Source organism: Plectropomus leopardus, chromosome 11 (genome assembly GCF_026936395.1).
Source record: "Plectropomus leopardus strain MGB_pleo_1.0 chromosome 11, ASM2693639v1, whole genome shotgun sequence".
Taxonomy (NCBI): domain Eukaryota; kingdom Metazoa; phylum Chordata; class Actinopteri; order Perciformes; family Serranidae; genus Plectropomus; species Plectropomus leopardus.
Genome location: NC_142186.1, coordinates 10,970,038 through 10,982,735, shown reverse-complemented (window position 1 = coordinate 10,982,735; position 12,698 = coordinate 10,970,038). Strand labels below are relative to the sequence as shown.

At 38.8% G+C, this 12,698-nt stretch overlaps 1 protein-coding gene across 2 annotated transcripts; it reads left to right on the top strand.

Moving 5' to 3' along the window:
- Positions 1–725: 725 nt before the first annotated feature.
- On the top strand, positions 726–12,283 carry LOC121946257 (B-cell receptor CD22). Of its 2 annotated transcripts, none has more exons than XM_042490756.2 (19): positions 726–1,186; positions 1,285–1,350; positions 2,125–2,223; positions 3,246–3,357; positions 3,446–3,591; positions 3,674–3,794; positions 3,903–4,039; positions 5,164–5,286; positions 5,617–5,763; positions 6,095–6,200; positions 6,536–6,699; positions 7,039–7,188; positions 7,365–7,496; positions 8,694–8,775; positions 9,642–9,690; positions 9,889–9,975; positions 10,136–10,263; positions 10,724–10,842; positions 11,462–12,283. In XM_042490756.2, the coding sequence occupies exons 2-18, from the start codon at positions 1,302–1,304 to the stop codon at positions 10,824–10,826; spliced, it is 1,935 nt and encodes a 644-aa protein (XP_042346690.1). In that variant the 5' UTR covers positions 726–1,186; positions 1,285–1,301; the 3' UTR covers positions 10,827–10,842; positions 11,462–12,283. The 2 variants fall into 2 exon arrangements, with proteins under 2 accessions (XP_042346690.1, XP_042346689.1); XM_042490755.2 differs by having other exon boundaries at positions 10,136–10,269.
- The last annotated feature ends 415 nt before the right edge of the window (positions 12,284–12,698 follow it).

Sequence of the window (12,698 nt, the reverse complement as noted above, 5' to 3'; positions counted from 1 at the left end):
TAAACAATGGGTCAATGAGTTTGATCTGTCTCTGCAGTTCCCCTCAGCCTCGTGAAGCATTTTAACGTCTTTTAGCTAATTCCTTTGTTGTTTTTTTACAGCCCACAACTTTACTGTTTTGATTCACTCTCACTGTTCTTATTAGGGTCTTTTCCAGTCAAAGCTCTGATAAACTAATACTACAGGCATTTTCATTTTCATTTATGCTGCAAGTTATCCCCTCTCTGTCCCCCTTGTTCACTTAAATTATCTTCTCAAATAAAAGCAAAAAGCCCCAAAAATAAGAGTTTACAGTTGTACCACAAATAGGAACGCTGAAGTGACGTAAGCCAGCTAGCTGTCGATATAGCACCATCACTTTTGTTCTGATGGGTTGAAATTGAGTTGTATTCCCTCAAAACAGGGTTTTAAGAACAACAAGCTTTCCTACAACTTGTGGTGTTGACACAATAAAAAAGACTTATGACTTATGACTTATGACTCTTAGACTTATGAAAAAGTTCCTCTGCTCTGAAAGCCTTTTGTGCCCAGCACCGAAAACTGAGCAACTAACTAGTGAAACCCTTAGCATTTAAAGACCCACACATTTTTCTCAAGAGTTCATGTACACTAAAATTATACTGCATGTATAATTTGCTTGTAGTATTTATCCCAGTGTTGTTAACATCTTTTTTTATTTTATTTTATTTCATTTTTGCATTTCTTTAAAGAAATACACATTGCCAAGAGTTAGATAAGAGCACATAGTAACCTCCTAGGTTGTCGTCAAGAGGTTGCTAAAGCAGCGGCAGACACTTTACAAAATCCAGAAATAGTCTATTGATGACGTTCATTTAAAAGAGATAATTGTGAAAGTGATCACAAGGATGTCACATTTTCACAATAATACAAAGTAGGAAACCAGAGTCAGCACATCATTGACCTTAAATAACTTTCAGATGGAGAAGTGAGGAAAAAAAATGAAAATAGAAACAGTTGAAAGTTTAGAAGATGTAACACAGGACAATAGCTGAAGTCACTTCCTCATCCTCCTCTGTCTGCCCCTTCCACTCCTCCTCCCGTCTCCTACCACCTGATTCTGATCACCATGCAACTCTCATCCGCGCTCTAAAACCTCACCTCCATCTCGCATCCGTCAAACCCCGGTCGGTCTGACTGAGTGAGGTGAATGAAGGTACTTTAAGGGGTGAGTGCTTCACATTTAATCAGCTGTATGGTGTTTTTTTTCCACAATGTTTTGTTCACCTCTGCCTTTGCTTTTCCCTTTCTCCGGTGACATTACAGAGCTCGTGTCAGCGGAGATGTTGGCAGGTGTGTTAGTTCTGGGCACCATCCTTACAGCTTTACCAGGTAAGAGAAAACACTAAAATACTTCAGAAATTGCAACTTTTCTTTTCATCATGAGGTATAAAACTTAAAAAGGTCTGAATAACTATATTCCTATTATCAAGGGTGCAAGAGATGAATTGCCAGACTCCTTTATTGTGAGATATTTGTATTTTATTCCAGATATATCTTAATGACAGACATGTTTTAATACAAGCAACAACAGTTGAAAAATGAATGACTGACTTATAGGATCCATTATGCACCTAAGGTCCTGCAGCCAGGTGCCCTTGCCTTTACGCTCAAGTTATTTATAAGTATTGATTGCCTTTTGTGCAAGGTAGTCAGGCAGGCAGGCAGTAAGCAGCACAGGATGACACCACGGCTGCACATTAAGGCTCATGTTCACTGCTCCAATTTATGTGTCACTCTCTGAGTCGATCAGAGCTGTGGTTTGACACGTCTCCCTCTGAGGAGCAGCAGTGAAGGAAAACTTTTACTTGTGGGCAGTTGAAATTTCCAGCTCCAGTATGTTTTCCCTAAATGTTTGGTAGCTTATTTTTTTGTGGATGTTACAGCCAGACGCTTATTTGTTTGGAACCCTGAACTGGTCCTTCATGAAATGATTAAAAGAATTAAAAGACAGCTGAGATGCTCTTCATCTTTCAGCCTTATTTGCTTTGCATATGTTTTTAGGTGTGCATACTGTTTTTAGTTTGCCTCTTTTAACCGTGCATTTGTGTATGTAGTTGTTGTATTAATGTTTCTTGGTGTTTGTGATGTTAAATTGTCCTACAGGGATCCAGAGCAGGTGGAGTGTGTCATTTTCCAGAAGGGAGATCTGTGTGTGGGCAGGAACAACTGTCACTCTGCCCTGCCGTTATGATTATCCATCAGGTATGAAATCCATGTATAAACCTTCTCTATTCCATTTTGTATTATTCATTTTTGTAATTCAAAAACAAAGTTTTTACCTTTCCCCCCACACAGTTCTTTTTTTTCCTTTTTGGAACTTAAATACATTTTTTAAATCTAAACTCAGTTTTATTTTATTTTATCTCTTTTTCGATCAAGTCTAGTTAAGTTTGTACAATCCATGGTTTCTGTGTTTGATATTATTAGTTGTCACAAGTATGATAATAAGCTTGATGTAATGAAAATGGGGTTGCAACAGGTCACTGGTTTCAAGGCAAATTTGATGGTTATCATACCATGTAAGTATTATTGTATAGTATTATTGAAAAGAATGCAGCTGGATGGATCTCCTCTTCATTTTGTTTATTTTCAGTAAACATTTTTTGTACTGTTTTTTTTACACAAACATCCATTTAAGGGAATGGGTTCTACACAAAGTTTTTTATCAACCAAAAAATCCTTTAAAAGGCATTGTAACTGATGAAAATAATAATAATAATAATGATAATAATAGTAATAATAATAATAGTTTTATACCATGATCTTTTGTGATTTGGTTCCCGTACCATGAAAATCTCACATCGTTGCAACGCTAAAAGAAAATTATATCTGCTGTTCCACAGTTGGGAACTCTCACAAACTTTTAGTCCATAATGACTGGATACAATCAGACTTAAAATAAAAATGACTAGCTGGTGGGTTGGTTTGTGAGGGGAGATGGGAAATAGCATAATATCTAGACTGAACAGAGTAAAGTACTTTGGATACTTATTCTATATGAATTTGCATATGCATATAACATTTTGTACCAAAAAAGCCAATAAATACTGTAATCTGTGAAAGAAAAACGTATACTTTTTACTGTATTTTCATGTCTATAATGATTAATAAAGCCATAAATTCCTCTGGATGCCACATGTGTCCAAGTTCCAAGAGACCAAAGTTCACTCTAAAGCCTAAAAATATTTGGCTACATGTATGATTTTTGGTCTTTAACCTCACAGGTCACACTGTGAGGCGGGTCATGTGGTTCCGTGTGTCTGCAGAAGGTCGCAGGGAGTTTGCTCACCACACAGATTCAAACGAGATCAGCCTGTCGTACCGCGGGCGCACCCGGTAGGAGAAACATACAGTGATTTTTGAAAACATGCTGAAAATTTCAAATCATGAGTAAATGTAATGACAAATGAATGGTGGGTTCCAGCTACATCGGGGGCAGCTACTCCAGCTGTTCAGTCCAGATTCGGGTAGTTAAGCTGAGTGATGCAGGCCAGTACCACTTCAGGTTTGAAACAGACCAACCGTTGGGGAGATGGACCTCCCCAAACACCATCACTCTGGATGTAACAGGTAGGCTCATACTAACAGAGGCGGCACTGGACTCATCCAGCCAGTGTTTTCGTGCATGTGTCAATGTCTGTGAGTGTTTCAGACCTCCAGGTACAGGCACATCCAGCAAGACCCGCCAACATGTTTGGCCTCGGAGAGACTGTGTTTGTAGGCTGCCAGGCCCGAGGATGTGCTGCTCCAGGGCGGAGCCTTGCTCTGTACAGGTGTGTTATTGTGCATGAGAGTGTATTATTGTTTGGTCATCTACACTGTGGTTCAGAGCATAATATTGTAGTTAATACACGGCAGATGATACAGTTTTCTGCACACAGGAACGGACTCAACCTCGGCTCCTATGAGAAATGGATGATTATCAACCGCTTTGACCAGCAACATGCTGGAGCGTACACCTGTCGACCAATCCCACCGCAGAATGTACAGTCACCGTCTCTCTCACTGGCTCTGGGACGTGAGTAATCTCAAGCAAGCTGATAGAAACAGACAGTTTTTCAAAGTAACAAGTCACATGTATCTGAACATGTTTCAGAGGGAGGATCATAGTTGCATACAAGTATTGCTCTGATGTGTTTTACTTTTGGGACACAACCAAGTGGTAGCCTGGGGCTGAAAAAAAAAGCACAGAAGTACAAAAAACTACTACATCTCCTCTAAGTGACTCCAATAATGAGTCGATCACCATAGACCTGTTAAAAACCATGTTAAAATGCCCATCTTTACAGAAGAGACAAACACTTGTAGCCTGGTACATAAAATGGTTTTGGTATCTATAGCTAATATCCCCCTTCATGACAACTATACAGGGGATTCATTTTAATATAACCCCCCTGTCTGGATGTTTTTGAGGCTTAAAGTTGAGCATACAAGACATGGTCTCTTTGAGTGACAGGTGGGAACCATTTGTTAACAATGGGCGTAACATTGGTTAGGTAATGTAACCACATGCATAACCCCACATTCACATAGGGGAGATGTCATTATCACTATTTCAGGGTTTTTTCAGTTCTTTAAGTTAATTGTAGTATTTTAGTCACCTAAAATAGTTTGGTTGTCTGATATTCAGTTTTTTCCAGTAAGTACATTTTATTTTGATAGCTTAAGCCTTGTTTTTGCCAGTCAAAATTAGCATTAGCATTATCACAGATAGCCATAGCTGTAAAATTGCTGTGCTAACCACCAAGCTAGCAGCTAGCATTACGGTTTCTCCAAACTCTCATCTAAATATGGTCACTTCTGGCTTTAAATATCCAAGATGGCGATGGCCAAAATGCCAAACTCATCAAAACTGTCCAAAAACCAATGGGTGACGTCACCCTGGTCATATGCCTTATTTTATACAGTCTATGGACTTAACACATAAACGCAAGGAACAATTTGTCGTGGCAAAATCCATTAAACTGTAGCCTGCACACAGTATCAGCCTTGATGAATGTTAAATCATTGAAACAAGTTTGTAAACTCTATTTGCATTTTGCATTATTTCATCTTCGCCCCCCTCCTTTGTCCTCTTTGTCCCCATTTCTTTCATATATCCTCCTTTTCTTCCCATCCTGTTATCACTCTCTTCCCCTCTAGATGGTCCACGTTCCACCTCAATCACAGTCTTCCCAGTCGGGGAGGTGACAGAGGGGGGATCGGTTACTCTCACCTGCAGTAGTGATGCAGCTCCACCTGTAGAGAGCTTTGCATGGTTCAAAGGTACACCACAGTGCACAATGTTCACCACCAAACAGCGGATGATGTCCGTGTACACATATACTAGCTGTGTCGTGGATATGAAATAACTGGTTGATGCTGTAATGTGAATTTTGTCCTGCAGTTGGACAAGTGAAGGTTCTGTAATGATTTGTTGAAACAGAGCAGGATCAAGTTTTCCCTGGACACTTGTGAACAGCAGACGTTTCGGAAGTTTCCTCTACAATTGCATGACCTTTAAAGAAAAACATAACATTTTATGATCTTTAGATCATGCTCGTCATGTCAGTTCATGTTTGCACTAATCTGCTTTTGTGTTTTCCTGCTCTTAAGACATGGAGAGTGGCAGCATCCCAGACAGTTTTAGGCCTCAGCTGCGTTTGTCCCACCTCAAATACACTGACAGAGGACAGTACTTCTGCGTAGCACGTAACTCACTGGGAACAGACCGCTCCAAACCACTTCTACTCAACGTCACCTGTAAGTTTGTTGCATGTTTGCGTTGCTATCACAGACAGTTTCTGTTGTGTAAATCTGTCAAAGGTTATCCTGGGTCAAACTGATGAGGCAACAACTTTATTTTAGACTCTAGTCATAATGGGTATCTTCTGTCATATGGATTCAACAGGAAGTGATACAAACTCAAATTGCAGATTTTTTGTAGCTGAAGTGATTCATCAATAATGAACAGGCACCATTGCGGCCTCAGTTTCACTCCACATTTGGGATCAGTTGTTGCATGGACCTTATGTCAAATCAAAACACAAACATGACAGTAACGGTGCTCCTGTTTTCCTCTCTGTCTGTTTAGACTCTCCAAAGAACACGCGCGTGATAGTGAGTCCTCCAGCCGACATCAGAGAGGGCTCATATGTAAACATGAGCTGCGTCAGCCACGCCAACCCTCCTGCCAGCAGGTATGACAAATACTTCTCCCCCATGTTTATCAGTATTTACCAACTAATACATGATGCTGACAGGGAACTGAGTTCTTATGGGTGTTTTTGCTGTCTTTGTCATCATATCATGATTCTGTCATTTGTCATTTCTCTTTTTTTTATCAAATTTCTAAACATTTTATACACAAAACCACAAAATGGACAGAACCATTTAAATACTGATAAATCTAACTTAAATCCAGTGTTATAGAACCTAATCATCAAGGAACAAATATTATATTATCACAAATTGCCCAATCCTGTAATCTTTTTCATCATCGTCATCATCATCCTCAGCGTCCTTCCTCCTGCAGGTATGCTTGGTATCGTATCCTAGGTGACCAGGTGTTGGCTAAAGGAACCTTCCAGAACATGTCGTTCCCCTCGGTGCGTGCTCACCTTGCTGGTCAGTACTACTGTACAGCTTGGAACCGGTTCGGATACCAGACCTCCCCTGTTGCTACACTCACTATACTTTGTAAGTAGTGAGTTTGGTGTGTGTGTGTGTGTGTGTGTGTGCGCGCGTGTGTGTGTGTGCATGCGCATGCGCATGTGTGTGCGTGTATGTGTGTGTGTGTGTGTGTATGTGTGTGATTTCATTCTTTCATTCATTCTTTAAATATCAGTTATAAATACTGATTTTTATCTGTGGACATGCTGCTCAGTGACAGTGTTAAGAACAATTCTCAGATATGCCTCCTCTTCTCAGTCTGAACTTGCTCTTCTCTTTGTCCTGTCTCTCTAGAACACAATTTACAAGACAAAATGTTTCTTAGCCGTCTGCATCTACAGTATCTTTCTGTAATTCTCTCTCTAGACCCTCCTAAGAACACCTCAGTTCTGGCTCGTCCCTCCAGTGTGGTGGATGCTGGCCGACCTTTGACCTTGACCTGCAGCAGTCAGGCAAACCCGGCAGTGGACAACTTCACATGGCACCGCTTAGCTCTGGACGGGGGCTCTGTACAATGTTAGCATCGTAAAAATGTGATTCCACTCAAGGTTAACATTACAAAATCATCAATACTACAAACTGTCACCTGTAAATGTTTGTAGTCAGTAAGGTATTGTGACTGTAAGGTGACTTTCCGGTGGTTTGTATCCTCTGAAAAACTAAGATCTTGTCCCTTTCTGTGCTCCATGCAGCGTGGGGCAGCAAGTCCGGTCCTGTCTTCACCTTCTCAGAGGTCGGCCCTCGAGAGAGCGGCCAGTACTATTGTGAGGCCAGGAATCGAATCGGAGCCCACAGCTCTCCTGTCCTCACCGTACGAGTCAGAGGTACATAATTATTCATGCAGGGACACGTCTTTTTCTTAAGCTTGTGTGTCTTTGTGTTCTATCAGAACGAAAAGACAGCATGTTGTGTTTTTTAGTACAGTTGTAGAGTGAAATATTTCAACAATTATCAAATGGATTGACGTGTCATTTTGTACACCACGAGGTTCACATTTATGGTTTTGAGTGAAATGTCTTGGCGTTGATTGTTGTGTTATTTAGTCCACATGTCTCCCTCAGGAAGAACTGCAGTAATTTCCATGACCCTTTTACTTAAACATCATCATCAGGTCACATCTTTGTACAATACTTGTGGTGTTTTTTACCTGATAAATATTGTACTCAGTTTTGGATGAAGTACCTGAAAGCCCAACTTGAGCAATATTACAGATATACTTCAAGAAAATTACTTTTGTAGAAGTTAAAGTCATCTATTAGAATAATACATGAGAAAAAGTCTTAAAGTATCTGATAATTACTCTGCTGGAGTATTAAAAGTCATTTTATCATACAATGTTTTTAAAAATGTATGTGATGATTTTCATGAGTTGTGAAGGTCTAACAGTAACATTCACACTCAATCTGAAGGCCTTTTAGTGGCTCATCTCTGCTGACAGCTGTTCTCCTGCACTCCCCTGTGTATACTGTGGTGGTTGTGTATGTTCTGAGTTATTGTGCATATCACTTTTAGAAGTGTAATGGATGAGATGAAGCGTCTATGATAAGCTTGCCACATTTATAGATATATGTTCCTGATTATCTCACACAGTGCCCCCCCAAACACATGGGATATTGGACAGGTTTCTGAGCGATAAAACCTCCCTGTCACTTTCGCAGCATGAGGTCTGGGCTCTTGCTCCGTTGTGTTTGGTCTTATGGTTTCTGACTGTTTGTCTATGAGTCATGGTGAGTCATGTAAAGCCCTCTCAATATGAGGGGAGAGGAAGGAGTGATGAGGTGTTGTGGAAAACTACTATTTGAGTCTAGACAGCTGAAGAAGTGGAGTTAGGTTTGGAAATCTGAACTGGAAACACAAGTCTCAAAGTCTAGACGCCTTCAGGATGATGCACAGCTCTTTGCTCACTTTCTCTGTTTCTATTTTTATATCTGCTCAACTTCTATTTTTATTCCTCTTATGCTGCCCTCATTTCTTCTCCTTTCTAGTCATGTTGATAACCTCTGTTGTCCTCCCTTTGGCAGGTCGTCTGAAGGTCATTGCCTTGGCGTCAGCAGTAGGGGTATCTGCTGCACTCATCACTCTCACAGTGGCCATTATGATCAGGTGACAGGAAGTACACTGCTATTTGCTCATTGCTTGATGAGCTATTTCTGTTCACTTACACATGTTTTAAAAAGGACCTATTATTCTCATTTTCAGGTTCATACTTGTAAGGTAGAACATGTTTACATGCTTCAAAAAACACTTTCCTCACACTGTCTGAAACGCTCCATTTTAGCGCCTATCTCTTTAAGCCGTCTCTCACAAAAAAACCCAGTCTCCTCTGACTGGTCAGCGTTTTCAGGTCTTCCATATTTTAACATCTTCATTTAAAGAAATCTAGCATGCAATGACATCACACTCAGTGGTATAGTGGTAGTTGATGAGATGGGTGTACTACTAGGTAGATGGGAAGGTTACCAAGGAGGAAGTGGGTATACTCTCTAATATATCCCAGTGTGTTTTTGGCTAATAGGTGGGTATACTGTAAACAACCAGAAAAAGGAGGTGGGTATATTCTGTATACCTCCATACCCTCCACTACGCCACTGGTCATATTGTAGCAGAAGTAGAAAAAAACTGTTGGATACAGATTATTTAGAACGGAAACCTGAGGTTTTTGCTCTCAAGAATTTCTATAACATATGTTTAGCTCATTATTTAATACTCTGGCCACGTTTAATATGAGGAGCCTCCTTCATTGTAATATTATAAATAAAACACAAAATAAAAAAGAAAGCATAATAAGTCCCCCTTAAAAAAAACATAATTGTGGTCCTGTTTTTTGGAAGAATACATAATGATTATGTGTCTACTACAGACTTATTTTCAAGGTTTCTGTTATCTCCAAACTGCCACTTTTGTGGTTTATTTGCATTAAAGCCATCATTTGGTTATGGTTTTATTATATTGTCCTTGTGTCTTCTCAGTAAGAACATGCACAGAGTAGACATGGAGTCAGGAGAAGGAGCTAACAAGGTAAAGCACCTTTTATATGTTATTACTGTTGTTTTTTTACTTGCTTGAAATGAAAACAAAAGAAGAATAATGAAAAGATCCCACAATGCAATTTTCTGTTACACTATCGATTGTAAATGACCCTTCGTTTGTCTGTTTCCATTATTCTTTTTGTGTGTGTGTGTGTGTGTGTGTGTGTGTGTGTGTGTGTGACCCCAGCGTCCATCATTGACAGCTGACACCATGTTCTATGAGTCAGCCCAACAGACCTTTCCAGTGAGAAAGGGCAAGATGTCCGACATACCGGTACACAACTCAGGACACAATCTGAGAGTCTCGTAATACTCTGGAAAAGAAATGACAGTACAGAACTAATTATCTAAGTTATGTATTTTTGTGTGTGTGTGTGTGTGTGTGTGTGTGTGTGTGTGTGTGTGTGTGTGTGTGTGTGTGTGTGTGTGTGTAGGAGGAGCCAGAGGACTTGAGTGACAGCAGCCATCCGGCCATCGTTCCCCTGAAGGATGCTCCACCAATCACAGAAGTTGAAACTCACAACCCCGCACCCAACTACATCACTGTCCACTACTCCAAAAGGTCCAGGTACACGCCATCTTCCTCCGTCACTTTCTCTTGTCCTCCAAACTACATTCCTCTCTCTTTGTCTCTTTCTTCCTTTTTTCTCTCTGTCATTTCCACCATCTGTCTGTCTGCAGAGCTGTTGACCGCAGCAGCAATCTACTGTTTCATGTCTTGCATTTTATTTCACAACCACACTGCTCCCTCTTGCCTTTCTTCTTTATCTTCCTGTCATCACTTTCTCTCGAGTCTCCTTATACTTTCTGCTCCTTGTTTTTCCTCTGTCTTTACTCTCTTTCCTCTGTGATATCCAACACCTTCCTCATGTTTATGAGAGCACAATAAATTTCTCATCCCAGTTTTGGATATTAAAAACATTTGAATGGTTCTGGAGCAAAATGAAGATCTGCTTTTATGGTTTGATCTGAGGCAGATGTCCAGATGAACTCTCACGGTTGCTGTTTGTTTATTGCTTCAGTGTGGACCAGGTGCAGGTCCACAGTCTGCCACTGGGTGGTGACAAAACGCACAGGGATTCCTCCAAAGTTGTTTACACATTACTGCAACAGACTCACCACTGACCAAGAGACAAATCAGGTATGACACTACACTTACTAGAATCATTTACAAACCCTAGAGATGTGCTTTTGTCCAGCTTAGTTTTTTGCTGGGTTTTTTATTTTATTTTATTTTATTTTATTTTATTTTATTTTATTTTATTTTATTTTATTTTATTTTATTTTATTTTATTTTATTTTATTTTATTTTACTTTTTTCATTTAATTTCACTTCATTTTTTACTTGGAATGGTTCCCTGCATAACTTAATTTATTATTTATTTATTTTATTTATTTGCCCCTGGAAGAAAAAATGCCACTTGACGGCATAAAAAAATAAATAAAATAAAATAAAATGTATATATATACACATACATATATATACATACATACATACATACATACATACAAACATATGCATATATACATACACACACACACACACACACACACACACACATATATATACATATACATATATACATATATATAAAGTTTATCTAAATAATTTACAAAATATGAAGACACTTAAAACCATGCAGGAATAAAGAACAAATAAAATGTAAACATATTCACTTCTATTCAAAATGAACACGTTTCTGCTCATGTGATTCTAATCAGTTCTTTGCTTCTCTGTCCTTTCCCATCTTCTCTCTCAGCTGAACAACACATCAGCCGTCCGCATGAGAACCGATAACTTCATTTCCATTTACACTGTAGAGCAGGAAACAACTTCTTGTGAACTTTGACATTGTCTGTTCTGCATAAAACTTTTTTATTACAAATTCTTCATAATTCAGCAGACCGCAATATATGCAGACTGGGAGCCCAAACTGAGTTGCATGTCTCTCCCTCTTTTCTATGCATCTTCTTATTGTATGCTGCCTGATGAAGCAAAATGTTTAAAACAAAAATGTAACAATCACCCTGTTGGTTATGTTGCTTAGTTCTTATGAACAATTAGATTTGTGTTTGTATTCAAAAATAACTGCCTCCAGTAATGATGCTGGAAGACATATTAGTGGAAGAAACCTGTAAAAAAAAAAAGTTTATTTGAGATCTATACAAGATATTCGATATCTGACACATATGAATTTCCACACTGTATTCAACAGTGTCGTTAATCTAACTGATGCTGCACCATTTATTCAATTCATATATCTGCTTGCTTCCATTAAATCAGTCTTTCTATTTTTTATTTAAAGTAAGCAATGATGGGAAAAATTATATGTTGTAGTTTTTAAACACTGGACAAACAATAAAACTAACTCATTTTTATTGCTTGAATGTCTGTTGCAATTGTTGCATCTCACAAACAAACGACAGAACTTGAAGTGAGGAGAGTGTTGTCAGCAGTAAAAATAAAGAGGGACAATGTATGAGTTTGGATGAAATTTGTGAAATTCAGACCCCGGTTTTCTTTCATAGAAGTGAAGAGTGTTTTTCTAATGCTTTATAAAAAGTAGCATACAATCGGTGGAATCAGCCATGTCAAGTTAACCAAAGAGCTCCTTTTACTGAAGTTAAACTGACCAATAACACATGGAGTTCAGTGAGCAATCATTGGTTATTGTGAAAGAACTGCTTACAAAAAATTATGGTGGCAATAAAGACATCTTATCAAATACATAAGCATGCTTTCTTTTTATTCTGTGTTAAAGCCATAGCATACTACTAACTCAGTATCTAAATTAAAATCGTCTTTTTTTCCTGCTTCTTTTTTAATTTCTTGTCTTGTCCTCTTTATGTTGAAATATTATTATATTATATAGTTGTTCTATACTGTGATTGTAATAAATTTTTATAATATGAAATATCCCTAAAATATGTCATCAATTTACTCTATAATAAGTCCCTGAAGGAAAAAGGTTGGGAACCACTGTACACGGTCTTAAC